Source organism: Bos grunniens, chromosome 6 (assembly GCF_055505025.1).
Source record: "Bos grunniens cultivar Pamir isolate PY7600 chromosome 6, Bosgru_T2T1.0, whole genome shotgun sequence".
Taxonomy (NCBI): domain Eukaryota; kingdom Metazoa; phylum Chordata; class Mammalia; order Artiodactyla; family Bovidae; genus Bos; species Bos grunniens.
Genome location: NC_141170.1, coordinates 99,272,453 through 99,291,874, shown reverse-complemented (window position 1 = coordinate 99,291,874; position 19,422 = coordinate 99,272,453). Strand labels below are relative to the sequence as shown.

General features: G+C 41.4%; 1 protein-coding gene across 25 annotated transcripts in view; it reads right to left on the bottom strand.

Moving 5' to 3' along the window:
- NPNT (nephronectin) overlaps window positions 1-19,422 on the bottom strand; it is a 100,419-nt gene that overhangs the window by 23,145 nt on the left and 57,852 nt on the right. For 19 of the 25 annotated variants that reach the window (XM_086406921.1, XM_086406914.1, XM_086406916.1 and 16 more), the window contains 3 exons: window positions 7,822-7,908; window positions 7,149-7,247; window positions 157-413 (listed from right to left, as the gene is read on the bottom strand). In XM_086406921.1, coding sequence (XP_086263047.1) covers window positions 157-413; window positions 7,149-7,247; window positions 7,822-7,908 — 443 coding nt within the window. The remainder of the gene's footprint in view (window positions 1-156; window positions 414-7,148; window positions 7,248-7,821; window positions 7,909-19,422) is intronic. The other 6 variants (XM_086406939.1, XM_086406935.1, XM_086406936.1 and 3 more) reach the window with 1 other exon arrangement.

The window sequence follows — 19,422 nt, the reverse complement described above, 5'->3', positions numbered from 1 at the left end:
AAGAAAGAAGCAAGAGGCAGGGTCACCGCGCCTGGAAAATGCAACAGCCTCCTGCCTGAATTCAGGAAGAGAGGAGGAGGCTTCCACTGCAGACCCCCGAGTTCTCCTCTGAAAGGAAAACCTCCCCGGTTCTGCGTCCCTGGTGGGTCTACTTACGCTCTTGATGTCGGCCCCTCGCAGGGTGATGTGCGTTTGCCTCCAGCCATGGCCACCATTTCTTCCCCACAGGGCTGCTCCGTGGGCACCGTGTTTTCTCACAAACACCTGGAGCGTGCCGGAGTGCAGCCCCGTCACCTTGTGCCTGAATGACAGGCACAGGTCCCCTGCATGCAGGAGGTGGCCGAGAGGGAGCAGCAGGCGGGCGGCCCTTCCCAGCGGGCCTTTGGCTGCTGAGACTGTCAGATACTGTCCACCTGCAGGGGAAGAGCAGGGCCGTGTGTGCGCATGCGCTCAGGTGTCTGCTGGCACCAGGGCGGGGACTGGCGCTTCACTTCTGTCCTGGTAAGCCTCAGGCTGTGCCAGTCATTTGTAAATAATTGCAGACTTTTGAAGGAGGAAGACAGGACTTATCTCTATGACTGTCTTAAATTCTGTGGTTTTCTATTAACAGAGAACCTTTGCTCATGAGGGGCACAGATTATGCCAAGAATGCCTGCAATAGTAATCTTAATGCTATAAATATTTCCAGTTGAATATGATCAGACACACACAGGCAAACACACACTCACCACCTCTTGATCCGCATACATCTACTGCCTGCCTGGTGTGGTGGTTGCCTTAAGTTGCCAGGGAGAATTTTCTAGGTGGATTTTCTACTTCCTGGCAGTAGAGCCGATGGTGATTTAAAGGGACACTAGATCTGATTATTCTCGCTTCTCCCCATTTAAAAAAAAAAATCTCTCAAGGGAGAAGGATCATTTACAAATGAGTTCACTGTGGTTCTCATACCTGACCTCAAGAAGAAGCAGAAATGTTCTGGGAACCTGCCACTCTTCCCAGAGCATCAGTATTACTTGGAGGCAAATAGTTTAAAACATGTTTATATGAAAACAAATCCATAACAATGCAATTAATATATACAATTTCTATTATGTATACATGAATACAAAATGTTAATAAAATCTTTCCCTTTGGAAAGGTCACTTTGATGATCTTGGATCCTCAGGGCTACAGCTTTTGCTTCCCCCTATTGTTAGAGGAACTGCAACTAAGGGGGAAAGATTTGAGCAGCAGTGATGTGGGAGGGGGTGCTGCTTCTCAGGATAGGGAAAGCTGCAAGTCATATTTTGAAACTCAGTCCGTGTACAAATGACATTCCCCTCAGGCTGTTTTATTGCAACCAACTGAAAAACACACTGATGTCTCAATACTGACTTGTCCATAGGAAGAATGTGGTTGCAATGCTGAACATGTGTATCTGTTTTGGTAGAAACACCACTTACATTTCATTGGAGATGATTTCTTAACACAAACTGCACAAGACATGACAAGGTTTGGGATGTTATTCTGCAAGTGACTTCTCCTCTACCAAGTCCCCTCTGGGCCTTTAAAGACCCAAAGAGGTGATCTGGGTGTACCTGTGCAAGTGCTCCATGAGGAGCATCTCATTCAGCCTGCTAACAAGCCTTGAGGTGAACACCTCTTAGCTTCTGCATCTGCAGACAAGCCTGAGGTTTTGAGAGGTGAAGTCACCCAAGGTGTCATCCAGCCACTGTGTAGCTGAGTAACAGTTTGAGTTCAAAACTGCTTGAATACCTGTTCAGCATGGGAATCACGTATCTCCACAATTCCCTCCTCCAGGAGACTATGAACTCTTTGTTGTAACCAACTTCTCCCCTAAACCCCGTTGCATTCCTAATACATGGTAGGTGTTTAATGCCATTTGTTGAATTAATGATGTTCCAAGAATACAGCAAAAAACAACAGAGAAATAAGTCCCTGAGTCATGTACTTGACTCACCAAAACAAACACAATTTTTTGTACTCCTTCCACCTCTCTCTTCCTCAAATGAATCCAAACAATATTTTGAGCCAAAATATTTAGATGGATTTAAAATGTCTCCCTGTTAGTCAGCTTTTTGAATCATCACAGGTATTTTGGTCAAGACAAAGATATAAGGTTATTACAGTTAATCTGTAATATTTAAGAAAACAAGGATTATCTTAAGTCCCTGTGGAATGGATACTATCACCATACCAGATACTGCCTGCAAACAAGACAAGCTAACAAAAACCAAGGAATCCTATGAAGAGTCAAATAATCCTTTTATATAGATACTTCAAATTCTATAAATGAGGTTACAATTGCTCTCCCCGTATAGGGCTACTTTGTGGCCACTAGGAATTTTTTATTTTGTTTTGTTTTTTAACCACAAAGAATTTTTTCCCTTTTTAATAAATGGAGCTATTACAACTTTAGAATGGTAAGGGAAAAGTGATTGAGCATTCCAAACAAACTACCCTATTAAATATTTTCACTTCTGATTACAAAATACTGGTTTAAATATAAAATTACATTTATTTTCATGGATTCAATTTAAAGCATCACAGTATCTAAAGTTGGTTTTGGTCAATAATAGATGCCAGATATACAGGTGATAAAATTTTAATTTCAAACAGATAGGAAATGATATCTGGACAAGGTTACTTACTACAGCATTGTCTGAACTATCCAAAGGCTGGAAACAACTGAAACGTCCCTCAGTGGATGGCTGTTTAAATACGTTTAAGGAGTAATGGAGTAACCACCATTAACAAGAGTGAGGGTGCCCTGTATGTGCTGATACAGAACAATCTTCAGCAGCAACAGCTAATACTATTTTAATGGTAACTCTGGGCCGGGGACTGCCTTAAATGCTTTACATATGTTTAGCAGACACTACTGAAGTAACTTAACTTGCTCAAGATCAAAGCTAGTAAGTGGTGGTGCCAGGTTACAGCCCAGGCTTCCTGGCTTCAAAGTCCACACTCATGTTAACTCTTAAGATAACACCGTTAAGTGGAAGAAGCAAGGTACCGAAGAGGGGGCTGTTGTGTGGAAAAATCTCTCTCTGGAAAGGTAACCAAGAAACTGGCTGCATCTGGCAGCCAGGGTTAGGAGGGAGCTTTTCTTTTCCTGTTTTCAAAATAATGTATTTCAAAATAATGTTTCTTAATGCTACAGTAGACATACTTGTACATACATGCTAGCATATAATTTTATATTTAAATGAATTCCCTGTAGCTCTCAGTAGCAGGCTGAGTCAGTTGCCCTTAACTCTTGATTCCCAGAGGGTTCCAGGAAAAGGGTCCCAAGTTTAGTCTTGACGCTACAGGAAAAGGACATGTATTCAGGGTCACAGCAACAAGTCTATAGCACAACATCACATCTGTCAGGAGCACACACTCCCTAGAGGATGGATTAATTTCACTAAGTCACAATTAAGTTCAAGACTGAATGTGATAACAAAATCTAATCAGCACGAGGAAAGCAGCTAATAAATGCACTTATTTTGCAGCTATTTCTCAAAATTGTAAGTTTGTTTAATTAAGGTTTGTCTTAGAGATATTAGTATCTAAGAATATTTGCAAATCTGGATCTTGCATAAGAAATACACAACATAAAAGTCAGTCATAACTGCAGAAATCCAAACATATGTTCCCTTACAAATGGTATAATCTAGATAGAAAGAAGCAAAAAGCAAACAGTTTGGTAATTAGAATAATCACACAAAAGTGATTGATTAAATTGCTTATAGTCTTTTTCTGGCCTTAAGCATGTGATATACACACAACCTCACCTGGACTTCCTAGAAGAAAAGTAGGCTCAGAAAGTAAGCTTCAGTAGTATTTACCATCTGAGTGTGTTAGAATCTGTATATGGTCAGAATTTCCCAATATGTGCTAAGACACAAAACAAAACAAACCACCCACCTGCAGTTACGCCCTGACATATAAGCTGTGTCATCTTTGGTCTTCTAACCACCTCTTCCAACTCCGTCATCTTTGGACTTCCCATCCATTTTCCAAGATAGAACTCTGCTCTCTGATTTCCGTGGATGACCTGGGATGTTCCCTTCTGGTTCAGAGGCTCCCAGGGCTCGAATCCAACCCTTGTCCAATTCTCAAAACACCACCTTGTCACGTGTCGCCCAGTCCAAGGTCCCCACTGACAGCCCCCTGATCTCTCTTTAGACAGCTCTGACTATGGGAAAGTTCTGATAGTGAGCAAAGGTCAGCCCCCCTGTAAGTTTCTACCTACTGATTCAAGTTCTTATCCCCTTGCGGTCACAGAACAACGGAGATAGATGTTGCCGGTCATGTATTTGAAAAGCTGCCCTGTTCCATTATTTCTACTCCAGACTAAACATTCTGGGTTCCTGGGTTTCTTACCTGTTTTTCTATAAGCTTTGAGATATCTTTCTATCAAGGTCATACTCTTCTGAGTCACCGACAATTACCTCTTTTCTCTGACTGGTAAGAACCAAAGTGTATTTTGCATTCTAGAAAAAAATACCTATTTCTATGCAAATGACCCAACTTTCTGGCAGCAGTGACACAGGGTTCACTCACATTGATTTTATCCATTAAAACTCTAAGTCTTTCACACTTACTGCTAAGTCACATCCTTGCACTCCCACAGTTGTGTGGGTGGTTCAAGAGCTACACTATGTATTCATCCCCAGGAGATGCCGCCTCTTAAGTGTGGCCCACTGGTCTAATCTTTGGAGGGTGTTTGTGTCAGCACACACAGTTGCTTTCTCCCATGGCTTTAAGTTATCCACAGATTGGTTAGTACGCCTTCAACATCCAGTTCATCCAAGCTGTTGGCAGAAACCTGGAGCAACCCCAGCAAAGGGGCCAGAGCCAATGAGCAGGAGCTGTCTAATTACCCAGGCAGCCACCATTCCTTTCCACTTGTTCTGTATTATCACAGCCAAAGGACCGTTTCAGACCTTTTTCTGTCTACCATTCTAACTGCCAATCCTCTTTTCATTTTCCTCTTGGAGGGCAAGTGCATTTGGTGGGGGTGCAGGGGTCGGGGGTGGGGGGGGAGGCGGGGTTTGGTCACAGCAAATTTAAATATTTACATATGTGATGAATAATAAAAACTATTGAAAAGTACTAAATTGGTTCTAAAAGACAGTATTTAAATTCTAAAAAGTCAAACATTTCACACGGGCTGTTTACAGACAAGTGCAATGAATTCTGAGTTGAGTGTGAATTACTCTCCCCAGTGTACCTTACTTAGAACAGTTATTCATTACGCTTATGAGCATTATTCACCATTTTTCACATCAGGTTGCTAAAGATCCTTCCTTCTATAGCACACTACTCCAGGTCAGTGGTCACTCAAATCTCCAGGCCTGAGACTTGCTAATCAGATCATGTACACAATCCCAGGACAGGGAGGCCAGGCTGGATGGGGCCAACCTCAGTAATGCTGCAGGGGTTGTGGGCACTGAACTGCTGAGGTGGCTGCATAGGCAGGATAGAGAGGCCTGGATGGGAAGTCTGTTCTGTAGCTCTGTAGCCTTAGGAAACTGATGTAACCCCTGGGCCTTTGTGAAATAAAAACATTACTTCCACAGGGTAGATAAGAGGATTAAATAAAACTGAGATGATGAATGAGTCAGGACTATAGTACCTATCAAATAAATGTTGATTTCTCCCTTATTCACAGTTATCTATGACATTAATAATAATGTCATCTGTCTCAGAGCTAACCTTAAGTGAGAATGAGAGAGAATGTACTGGTATGTGTGTATGTGAGATTAAAAATTATTTTATAGTTAAATCTAAAAATCCCTCTGAATTTATTGCATACTTATTTTTTTAAGTGAAACAGTTAGTCGTTCAGTCAGTGTCTGACTCTTTGTGACCCCATGGATTATAGCCTGCTAGGCGCCTCTGTCCATGGAATTCCCCAGGCAGGAACACTGAAGTGGGTTGCCATTCCCCTCTCCAGGCAATCTTCCCAATCCAGGGACTGAATCCAGGTGTCTAACATTGCAGGCAGATTCTTTACCATCTGAACCACCAGGGAATTTTTTAAAAGCTTACCTCAAATTTCATTTTTTAAATATCTCTAACATTTCAGTCTTAGGGGATCTAATGAATATATTTTGGCCCCCAATCTTTAGTAACTTGCTACTCAAAATGTACATGAGGGATGAACCTGAAAAGTATCCCCAGGAAGTATGAGAAATGCATGAAAACCTACATTTTAACAAGGTCTCCGGCTGATTTGGTGCATACTGACCACTAAGAAGAGCTGGTTTTAATAGAGCATATCCTCAAGCTAACCTTTACATGTTCTGTGCTCTATCTCTATAGCTGGGATAGTATTGAGGAACTAGGCTTTTAAAGCAAGTAACTTTTTTTTATTCTTTTTTTCATGATTTTCATCTTTCATTCCCTAGTCTAGAATCGGGAGTGTAAAAAGGAAAAAAAAGAACCCAAACTTCTCACCCTTCCATTAAGTTTGACTCACCCATAAAAGACTAACTACTAAAGGGAGGAGGGGAAAACCAACAATAATATGTAGCTTTGTTTCCTGAAGCAAGATGACAAAACATGTTGTAATTTCTGAAACTTTAGATTTGTAGGACGTGTGTAATTTAAAAGTCTTAATTTTCCGAGTGTCTATATTTACACCTACCTTTCCAATAACATTCACTTGTAGAAAAAGTGGTGGTAATTTATAACGAATTTGTCCAACATCCAAATTAGACTGAAAACTAGATTGTGAGAGAGATCCACAACTTCACAGAAATTTCCACTGTTTCCTTCTACTATTTCTTAAAGAAAGACATAATCAAGAAAACAACCAGGGACTATATGATGGCTGCTGTATCATATTATTTTTATCCTTGGGCAGGGGGCACTACACATAACTTTACATGTTAGAATGAGTCTACATGTTTTATATTTACACCAAGCTGTTTTGAGAGAAATTAGCTGGCCTTTTAATAAATTGCTTGTCTACTTATAATTCTAATTGCTAGCTAACAAATTCAGTTCACCTAAAAAAATAGAAGATGAATGCTGGACACACGTTCTTTTCTGAGTAAACAGAGAGCTGTGTCGCAGCATCCTTGAGTAGCGGAACTGGGTCCTCAGATAGGACCCAGCTGAAATGTGTACTAGAGTTAGACGAATGGTTTTACCTGCTGGATCCCTCACTGGTTCCCAGTGCACGTCACTGTCTTTTTCCCGGATCCATCCACAAAGCCCATGGTCAAAATTACAACTGTGTATCAGAACACCTGCAAGGAAATTACCAGAAAGATGAGTAGACCACAAACCCAAGGGCTAACAACAACAAAAGTCTTGAGAACTAGGAGTATCTGTCCAAGTGTTCTCTCCTGTCCACATTTAAATATCCCACCAGAAGGTCTGTCCATGAGATCAAAAGGAAATCACATGAATCCTTTCTCAGCACAATGGTGCATCAGTGCTCAGCTGTAAAAATAGAACACACCATTGCTGCCAAATTATGACCTTGTTACGTCATCACTTATAAAATATGACTTCCTCCTCAGCTTAATGCTGCTTCAATATTTTTTAAAAGAAGATAATGACGATTCACTGTTTTGCTCAACTGATCTAACTACAGGGGAAACCAAGTGGTAAAAAAAGAAGAAAAAAGTACCATTTTCTCAGATGTGACCAAACAATCTACAATTTAAAAGCTGTTTTACTTAAAGCTGATTCATGTTGTTGTAAAGCAGAAACTAACACAACATTGTAAAGCAATTATCCTCCAATTAAAAAATGTTATTCTAATGAAATAGAGGGGAATAGTGTCATTATAACAGTACTAAGAATATAGGGATCTACCTGGATCATCCTTTGCTTCATCATCTGCACTGACTCCTCTTTCAATTTCAAATATTTCAAACAAGTCATTTGAAGGCTGCCGTGGAACTGCAAGAGAGATGCATTTTGTTCAGTTTTAATGAGGCATTGACAAAGAGGCATTACCTTTAACAATGGGGGAAAGACGTAGGTATTACACTCATCTGGAAACTCCAAAATATTTCATCACAGTTCACATGAGGATTCATGAAGTTTGTTCTGGAGAGATAACATTTTTCTGGGTACAGTTTTAATAAATGGGTTTCAAAAGCTTCTAAAATTCAACATACATTAAAAAGTATCTGGAAAATACATTTTAAAACAGCTACCAATTTCTAGCAAAATATCTCTATGAAATTCTAAAATTTGTCTATGAAAGATACATTATGGACTCTAAGGCTGTTTTAATGGGCGGTGGGGATGCCTGCAATTGCAGCGAACGGTTTAACTTTCTAACCAAAGCATGAACTCGTCTCCAGTGAACTCCGCATCTGCGATAGGCTTCAGGGCTTAAGCAGGATCCCTGGCTCCTTTTAGATCAAATCCAAACCCCTTAGCACAGAGTTCACAATCCACCCCCTAAAACACACAGTACTGCCCGAACATGCTGTCCTGTTCACCTCTCTGACCCCCTGCCCAGCCCGGGATGCTCTTCTTCCTGCTAATTAACCAATCTAACCTCCCCTCTCTGTTACAAAAAAAAAATGTTTTTTTAGTCGCTCAGGCATGTCTGACTCTTTGCGATCCCATGGACTGTAGCCTGCCTGGCTCCTCTGTCCATGGGATTCTCCAGGCAAGATCTCTGTTCAAAGCTCAGCATAAATACCACTGGCCGGGTGAAAACTCTAATGTTCTGAGTGAATTCAACTCTTCCCCACTGTACTCATATTTACATGCTGCTATTCCACTCTTTCCTAAAGAACTGCAGTCATTTACACACATGTGCGTCTCTCCCTCTGCTGGCTTCTGAAGTCCTGGAGGGCATCAATCACGTCTTATTCATGTGGCATTTCCAGGGTTGAACCAAGTGACAGGCATTCAGTAAGTGTTTATTGAGTGAATGGGAAGACCTTGTCAGAAGCCCATGTACACTTTAAAAATGGATTCATATCCATTTATTTACTTCTTCAATGTACATCTAACTGCCACACATATGTCAAGCCCTGGGGGAGGTCCCGAGGAAACAGACTGCACAAGAGCAAGAAGGACCCGGCCCCCTCGGAGCCTGCATTCTAATGGGAGAGGCAAATTTTAAATGTAGAATTTAGGACACTACAACTCCAAATTCTAATGAAAACTAGCATGGAAAAGCGCCAGATGATGTCAGGGAGAGTAGCTGGGCTGGGAGTGGAGAGTGTGAGAGAATGCTGGTGGTAGTGGAGGGGATTCTTGGCCCAAGACCAGGGAATCCTCCCTTTTCTTTGCCAGAACTTAAATTAATTAGCTCTATTTTTATAAGGCAGGGAGGAAAGATGTAGAACACCATGGAACAGACATCAGTCAAAAAAGTTCTTTTTCAATAATGTTCCAGTGATTTTTAGCAATAATTTTTAAAATTAAGTAACAAACCCATAATACTTGCCCTGATTTTTTTAGCTTACTACTTTTGAAGTTTTTCTTTTCTATTTTTTTTTTTGTGGAAATCTAAACACTGAAGCCCCTTGCTCATCTCCACGCCCTGCCCCCCACTCATATATACCATCTGAAATACAGCATCAGATGGGTGGAAGAAGAGAGGCTAGTTAATGGACAAGATCTCGGGACAAACTGATCACAAGCGCCCTTGGGGAGGCCACTTTTACACCCAAATGACTGACAGCAAAGTCGTCCAATTTCAGCTCTCCTTTCCTCATCTGGGGTTCTGAGAGGCAGTCCGCCTCTTATGACTAGAAATATTACAGGGTTGTAGGCACACATGTTTCATTTCTCATGACATAGAGTTTTTTTAAAAAAACCAAATCCATAGAACAATTACTTTTTTGTTCCCTTCTCTTGTTATAGAATATACAAATCATCTCTGGACTGGAATAGCTCAAATTTGACACTACCATATTTTAAGGGCATTATGCTGGGAGGGATTGGGGGCAGGAGGAGGAGGGGATGACAGAGGATGAGATGGCTGGATGGCATCACTGACTCGATGGACGTGAGTCTGAGTGAACTCCGGGAGTTGGTGATGGACAGGGAGGCCTGGCGTGCTGTGATTCATGGGGTTGCAAAGAGTCAGACATGACTGAGCAACTGAATTGAACTGAACTGATGAAGGTTTATCAGCCCCTGTTTCTCTAAATGAAGGACGTCAAATGGTAAGGAGAGTCTTGGTGCAGAGGGGAGGACAGGACAAAGGTTTCCTGGCACAAGGGCCTGTTTTACCAAGGAGGTCCTCTCTGAGCAACCACTGATCAGTCTGAGACGGAAAGAAGATGGAACCTTCCAAGCTAAAAGCCAAGTGCTGGAGACGGGGAAGAGCGAGTATTTAAGGCAGTGAGTACAAAGAAGGTGCTTGGAAATATGAGAGAAAGGTATTCACAGTGTCTGGAGGATGCTCAGAAACGAAGAAAGTGGGAGGGATGGAGGTTAAAAGTAAGGGATGAGACCACACGTTTGGAAAACAGCCACTCAGAGAATTAGTCATCTAACAACTTGTGAAGTGCCAGATGGTTCATTAGTATTTTAGGCACTTCGTTTCCAAGAACCATTTAATTTAGCAGTGGATGGTCATGCCCACCTTCATTGCAGTTCACCGGGAAGTATGCCAAGGAATTTAGATCTAAGATGCTCAGCAGCTATTAGTTCGTACAATTTTGTGTGCTGCAGTCTGTGGCTCTGCTAAATTATTCAACGAATCCTCCTTCCTTACACACACCAGTATGGACTGAAGTGTCCCACTGAAGTGTCAAGAGAAGGTTCACTACCCACCCCCTGGTATATTTTACAGTTTATATAAAACTTTAAATGAAATGATTTCCACTATGTACAAGAAAAACAAATGAACAAAGAAAAAAACAGACTAGAAAAAAGTGATGAGATATACACTCCCATGCATGGTCAATTAATATATGACCAAGGAACCAAGAGTCTACAGTGTAGAAAGAATAGTTTCCTCAATAAAAAATGTTGGGAAACTGGATGGCCACATGCAAAAAAAAAAGGTGAAACTGGATCATTATCACACACACAAAATGACAGAATGGGTTAAAGACTCCCCGGGGAACAGGGGGCTGACCAGAAGACAGATGCATGAACATCTCTGAGGAGCTGCTTACACTATGACCTGCAGGATGAGTTACTGTGAGCTGGCGCCCTAGAGACTGATCAGGTATGAATGTGAACATCATTCCAGGGGCAGAGCTCACGAGGGTGCTGGAGGCGGTGGTGGAGAGGGGAAGTAGGGAGGGCTCCAAATAAAGCTAGAGGTGCAGGCAGATCCTGCAGGGCCTTTTACAGCACTGTGAAGACTGTGGACTTCATTCTGGTTGAAACTGAAGTCTCGAAGACTGTAACAGAGGAGCGCCAAGATCAGGTACAGCATTCTGGCTGGAGCGTAGAGGATGAACAGGGGGGAGTGGCTGTCAAAGGGCAGTTAGGACCACAATTAACACCAACCAAAGAGTGTTTTCATATACTATTTAGATAATTTCCTAAAACCTTTTCTTCCATTAGTCAATGTTTCATCCACCAAAACCTACTTCTTATAATCTTATGAACTAAAATAAAGAGAAGGAACAGGTACTGAAGCAAGCGGACAGACGGATAAAATGTGGTTGGATGGGGCTCAGGGGCCCAGGATGTTCCCGATGGCTGGGGGACACAGGAGCCCGGAAGCCTGGGAGAAGAACTGGCCACACAGATAAGCAAAAAACCTCTTAAAAGGAACTCTGCCCTGGGATGTTCTAGTAAGTATATTTTCCTCAGGGATAATGGTATTAATATATAACCTGTTTTCATAAATGAGGTTTCCCCAAGAGTCAACTGAATATTTTTACCAAAAAACATTAAAAGTAAGCACAGTGACATATATACTCTACTTTGTATAAGTGTTAGTTGCCTAGTCGTGTCTGACTCTTTGTGACCCATCCGGCTCCTCTGTCCTTGGAATTCTCCAGGCAAGAATACTGGAGTGGATTGCCACTTCCTCCTCCAGGGGATCTTCCCAACCCAGGGACTGAACCTGGGTCTCCCGCATTGCAGGCAGACGCTTTACCAACTGAGCCACCAGGGAAGCCCCTAAAGCCTATGTATAAAATAGATAACTACTGAGAACCCGCTACACAGCACAGGGAACTCTGCTCAATTTCCCGTGGTTACCTAAACAGGAAGGAAACCCAGGAAAGAGATTCATGTACACAGATAACTGATTCACTGTGCTGTAGCAGAAACTAATGCAACACTGTAAAGCAAGTCAACTCCAATTGAAAAAAAGGTAAGCCCAGTGAAGGAAATGTAAATATTATCCCACACACCTACTACCAGACTTCTTTCAAAGAGTAACTACTATAGCAGAATGTAAGCACAATTTATTAAAGGTAGGTTTACAAATTCTGTTTCTGTTCCAGGGTGGCTCCCATGACATTACCCAGGCCAGTTTTGGCATTTGTTGCAGGACTAGAAGATTAAAGATAACACTGTCTTAAATTCTTTCTATACTTAGCGGTTTAGTTCATCTGGAGAAAATGGTACATATGTAACTTCCCTAATATTCTGAAGGCTCTTTCTTGTGGCAGAAGTGGGCATGAATGACAAGGGTTTTAAGAGACTATCTCTCACCTCTCTCTGCTCCCCTCCTCCTTTCTCCCCTCCCCTCCTCTCCCCCTGCCCCACTTCCCTCTCTCCCCTGTCCTTTCCTTCCTTCTCCAGATGAAGAACATACACAGTACAGCTTTAAATCACCAGAGGGAAGCAAATAAAAAGATTAGAAAAGAGATTCTGAAATTTCCTTAACTACCTTAGAGAAAATTCTCAGTCATCTACCGATCACTAACAAAATGCAAAGGGTTGCTGAGCTCCACAGAAATAAGCCCCAGTGTGCCAAAGCTTTCACTGTGGGAAAAATCCCCAAAGTTCAAAAGACACCTTTGGGCTGAGAGTAAAGAGTAGAACTGGGAAAAATTAAATCTCTAGTGAAAGGTAGGAACATAGACACAGCTAACAATAATCAGCCCCATTTTTGTAACTTCCCTTTCTCTTCTAGTAAGGTTGCAGGATGACTTGAAGCACTTGCCTAGAGCCACACCAGGAGAAGAGAATGTCTAAGAGATGGCTTTTCTCTAAGTATGACCATAAGAGTGATGACTCATCTTTTCTAGATCACAGATCACTGGACAAGGAATGTGGAGGCAAAGAACAAGGAAGAGAGGAGTGGTGGGAGGCAAAAGACAGCATCTCAGACTCCTTGCCTTTCATCCCCACTCTGTAATCTCTGAAGATCCCTAGGTTTTACCACCAGAAACGTTTTTTCCCTTTGCTTTCCTATAAGCCAAAGGAAGTTAGAAGGTGAGGCCTGAGTCTGAGCCCTAGAACAGAGCACAGGTGGTACCATAGCCGACTCTCTGACTATTGCTGCCTGGATGAGCACAGCACCAATACCCTGGGTGACACAGAAGCCCACCACTGTGAGGGACAGGCCTCATGCCCTTGGGACTAATGAATCACTTCAAAGGAAAAGGGAAAGCTTTTATTTCTGGTATTTAGAAGACCCATCATGTAAGTTTCCCATCTACATAGATTCATCTCTGAAAAGGCTGTCATCACTATTTGCTCAGTAAAGAAGTTGAGGTGATACTGTCTCTGTTTTAACATTACCACTGTTCAATTAGGTACCATAAATACCTAAAAAAATAAAACAGGATATTCCAATTACTTGGTCGTAAGTAATGAAACATGATAAAAAGCATCAGAAAAATATAAACTCAAAACTAGAAGACAAAATAAGGCTGTGTTTTTATGAGTTAAGTGGGACATGTTTTCTTCACCATGTAAATGAATTCAACAATATCAATAGAAGTAGTACAGCTTTTGGGTATTGAGTTCTTATTGTATGCCAAACACTATGGTAAGAGTTTTACAAGCACTCTCTCACCTGATTTTCACAACAGCCCAATGAAGCAGATACTGTTATTACCCCCACCTACAGATAAGGAAACAAAGGCACAGGAAGATTTGGTAACATGCTGCAAGTCACAGAGTGGCTATGAGCATAGTATTTTTCATTACAACTCTAAATGTGCACAGCAACTCAACAAAAAAATCTGATCTCTGACTTTGCTCATGTTCACCAAGAACTCAATTTATACCTTCGGGAGAGACCTATTTTTTTTTTTAAACAGCCATCACAGGATCCAATTAAAATATAAATAAAATGCCTTGAAAACTTTCAGAATTCACAGCATTCGAACCTGACCTTCAAGCAGTCCTTCAAAACATTTGCTGAAATTTCATCTTCAGGAAGATGCCAGGCATCTTCTCCAGGGTCTCTCTAGGCCTTACGGTCTACTAGAAAGCAAACTAGTTTGAAGACCTTTTCACCCCTCAGCAGAAACAATCTTTTTACTCATCACCACACAGAATCAGAAAAGAGATCATATTTCCATGACTATGGAACAATGTGATCACACCAGCCACAGACTCTGCAAAATCCGTAAAAGGGAAAAGAGAAAGAACTTGTGGACAGGAGGCAGCCAAGCAGCAATCATTAAAGGGCAAACAACTCTGTCTTACTGATGGTGCTCAACTGGAATTTCAGCACACAGTCATGATCTAGAGTATTACAGCAACAATGAGTCTGGTTTTCTGATATGGCCACTCTTAAAAGCCCCTGATACATATTACATTATATTCCATAATCTTTATTCTGCAACACTTTCCTTCTTGATATGGCCCAGATGCTATACACTATGTTTTAGGCACAAGTGTTAAATTTTAAACAACCATGTGTGCACGCTCCATTGCCCAGTCATGTCCAAATCTTTGTGACTCCATGGACTGTAGCCCACGAGGCTCCTCTATCCATGGAATTCTCCAGGCAAGTAGACTGGAGTAGGTTGCCATGCCCTCCTCCAGGAGCTGTTCCAGACCCAGGGATAAAACCCGAATCTCCTGCATCTCCTGCACTGCAGGTGGAACAACCCACAGCTGGCTTTGTCTCCATTCAAGGCATGGTTTTGCTGTACTGAGTTGTCATTGTGTTTTAGGGAACCCTACTCTTTGGTAAAGAACTTGCCTGCAATGCAGGAGACCCAGGTTTGATTCTTGGGTCAGGAAGATCCCCCGGAGAAGCAGATGGCAACCTCCTCCAGTATTCTTGCCTGGAGAATCCCATGGACAGAGGAGCCTGGCGGCTACAGTCCATGGAATTCTAAGAGTTGGACATTTTTAACATAGTCTCTGTCTGATTTATATACACACTGAAGACTGAGACATGCCTCCCCAGAAAGTCCAATCTAGTTAATGTGTGGATTAGGACTCTACATCTTAAATAAGTACCCTAAATCACTCTGGTTCAACTGGGCTTCTGGTAACACTCTGAGAAAAATCTACTTTCTGATCCCAGTGCTATTATATTCCTTGCAGAGCTTTCTAGCTAAAACTGGACAAATCTGACATGCTCAATTATAAACAAATTTTGAAAGGTTAAAAATAGAAGTTAACAAAACTTTGAGTTTTTAAAAACCAGCAAGTTCTAATAAAGTTAACATGATTCACCATCAACATTCCCTGGGGTACTTTTTCAAAACACAAAACTCTCTTGCTAGGAGGGTGGGATTCTACAGAAGACAATGAAGGACAGAGAAGCCTGGCATGCTTGGGGTCAGTTGCAAAGAGTTGCACACGACTTAGCGACTGAACAACAACAACCACCCTCTCCTAAGGAAAGACTGTTGTAATAAATTACTGTGACCAGTGACAGGGGGAATGGGAAGATTAAAAATCACTGCATGAGGATAACAAAAAGGCAATGAAAATCACCCCAAACATCAAGAACTGGATAGATCCATGGTTACTATTTTGGTCTTTTTTCTTCCAGACTTTTGTATTCATCCAGACATAGGAAGATGTGTATTTTATACCTAATTGGGATCAAATGGTATACCCAGTTCTGTATATTCTCTTTCACTTAACATTTTTATAAAGTAAGTACTTTTCCAAGTCAGCGAACATTTTTTAGAAAAAGAAATCAATGCATAATATTTCACTGTATTGCTAGACTGGAATTGCATTTTTCCCTAACGTCCTTTACTTTGGGTTCTATATAGCGTTTTTCCTTTTTTCTCTGCTCTGGGATCCCTCCTACCTGCTCTGATACCAGATTTTTGTCTTTGGTGTTCACTTGGTCTCCAACCTTTTAGCAATCCCCTGCAGCATACCTCTGATATCCAGGCAGGCAGCCCACCAGTTAAATCTGCCTTTCTTGCTCTAAGTCTGCCCGGTAATTTTCTGTCCTCCCTACACCCCCTTACTATATCCCCACCAGGCTCTTTGAGTCCAAGATCAACCCAGTAGTTTCAGAAACCACATAAATGACAGCTAATGGGATAAGGCTATTGGGTTTGTAGTCTCTAGAAGTCTTAGTTCAACCCAGCCTCATCTGAAGTGGGCTATAATGAACTCTGAGCCCAACAGTTAAATAATCCCATGGTTAAATCCATTTGGGAAATGATGCACCTTATATGCCTCTTCAAGAGATTCATAATGACCGCTAGCATATTGAAAAGTCCTATACTTAACAAACCTATTTAAGTTGACTAAACCTGCAGGCTTACTCAGTTGCTCAGTCATGTCCGACTCTTTGTGACCCCATGGACTGTAGCCCAACAGCCTCCTCTGTCCGTGGGCTTTCCCAGGCAAGAATACTGGAGTGGGTTGTCATGCCCTCCCCTCCAGGGGATCTTCCCAACCCAGGGATCAAACTTGAATCTCTTGTGTCTCCTGCGTCGGCAGGCAGATTCTTCACCACTGTGTCACCTGGGAAGCCCTGACGAAGCATAGGATCTCTCAAATTTATTCGACTTCAGAACTTTTTAGGTATACACTTGCCTAATATCCCAGAAAACTAACGTTCTATAAAACACTTTGAAAAGCATCGGTCTGTCCCATTAGTGGAGGAACAAGAATTTAATGCTGTATCAGGTAACTTTGAAAGCAAAAGTGTTAGTCCCTCAGTCATGTCCAACTCTTTGCAACCCCACAGACTATAGCTCACCAGGCTCCTCTGTCCATGGGATTCTCCAGGCAAGAATACTGGAGTGGGTTTTGCCATTTCCTTCTCCAGGGGATCTTCCCAACCCAGGGATCAAACTCAGGTCTCCTGCATTGCAAGCAGATTCTTTACCATCGGAGCTACTAGGGAAGCCCATCAGGTAACTTCAGTGCTGCTTAAAACAAGCTAGGGCTAGTCCTGCAAATATATCTGATTATAATTCTGTTCACACAATCTGAAAAACCTAGGGTTCCTCACGTTGAAATTATTTAAAAAACATATGCTTAATATTCCATATCATATATAAAAGTTATTGTCTTAATCACATATTATTTAAATGTTCCCCATCATAGTCATTCCTATAAAATACAACAATCTTTTACATTTCACAGTATTTAAAAATTCACAAACATTTTTACTTGTATTATGTTTGATCCCTGAAGCACTCTATGAGAATGTTAAATACTACTGCCATGTAACAGATGAAAACATTCATGTAACAGATGAAAACATTCAGGTAGAAAACACAGTAATCAGGCCAAAGTCACTGAACTCACATGTAATAGAGGTGAGAATCAAAACCGTATCTTCTGATTCAATGTATTCTATCCTCAACAGTAGCACTTCTCATTTTCATATGCCTCTGTCTTATATTCTTTTCCAATATCTTTTGACTGTTTCTCAGAATCATGCTTAAAAATTTAGAAGTATGTTAGATTTAGTTTTCCAGAGAATGTTTTATTTTAATAGCTACATTAAGCTTCATCAGCCTAAGAGAAAGATCATAAGTCTGAAATAAATTAGATTATTTGGGGATAGCCTGTAAGAATCAATAGTCTATTGAATAGTTGAGAAATAGCTGAATCCAATATAAAAATCCATTTCACTTCATTCAACAAATATTTCTGAGAGCCTACTCTGTCCCAGGCATTGTATGACCCGCCTCAGGGAAAACAACTGCTGATTAGATACCTGCCCATGAATCTGCACTATAACATACCTGGCAGAGAAACCTTAACACTATTTCAGTTCAACACCATTTATTCATTGGATACTTTCTTCATTTCTGGCATAATTATTTCTTGCTGTTGTTGTTGTTCAATCACTAAGTTGTGTCTGACTCTGCAGCCTCATAGACCGCAGCACATCAGGCCTCCCTGTCCCTCACTATCTCCTGGAGTTTACCCAAGTTCGTAATTTCTTAAGCCATCCTTACTCTCCACTGGTCTGAGAATAGACTTTGGCTCTCCTCATTTCATGAATTTTCAGTTGATGTTAGTTACAGCCACTGTTGGGCAGTCTCCAAATAGCCCCTTACTTCGATTGTATTTTTCTTTACATTGAAAGATATATATGTTTAGTGGAAGAGGTTGTTAAATAGAACTTTTCTTTATATTATGAATTAAAATCTTAGAACCACTCCCTTACTTGGAATATATGCTATAGACTCCAGACAGCAAATTAAGAAGCTTCCAAAATATCCTCATCCATGCTAATTTAACCAGCAGCTATGACTGAAGATGAACTGAGAGTGGAATTTAATTTTTGGCAGGAGTATCCCAAAGCAGCCACACTATCTGCCGCATCCAACAGTCTTGGCATGGGATCAAGGTAATTCTTCCTGAGGGCAAGTCTTTAAGATCACAGTCTCTTAAAACGAGTGCTCTCAAACATCATTGGAGCCCTGCATCTCCCCAGTTTTATCCTGCTAAATGCTAGGGGTGAACGTCAATGTTATTTTTAAATTCATGTGTGTTGGTATAGAGAGGAATAATGGGAAGAAAGAGACTATTAAAAAAAAATAACACGTTAAAAGGCTCAAAAAGAGGTTGAACAAAGCAAATTTTATTCTAGTAATAAGAGGACAACCTCTTCCCCACTTTCAAAACTTCTTTACCTACAGCCTCTATCTCCACTGACACCCATTAAAAATCTGGAATCTTGAATCCAACCTGGTTCCCGTATAGATCTAACCACCAGTTTACAGTAAAGACAAGGGGTAGTTGGCCAGTTTTTCTTCTCAGTCCTTGGCTCAGCCTGCCGGTTTGCTGGGAGTTTATTGCATATGCTTTGCTGCTTCCTACCCTTGTGCCTCTGCTGTGCCCGTGAACCATGCCTCCCTTTTTTTAATCCCCTTTGCCCCATTTCACTCAAGAAGCCTCCCCATTCCCCAAACTGTCCCTGGCCAGTTAGGTACCCCTCTTCCCTACCTCCACTTCTCTCCCACTAAGTACTACAGTTATCTTCGGGGCAACTGTCTTTTCCATCAGCGTGTATGCTTTTCTGTTTTACCTTCGTAAGGCCAGTGCCTAATACAGGGCCTGGCATTCTAAAATGTTTACTGGTTGAATGAATGAACACTTAGATTAAAAGTTAAATGGCATGTG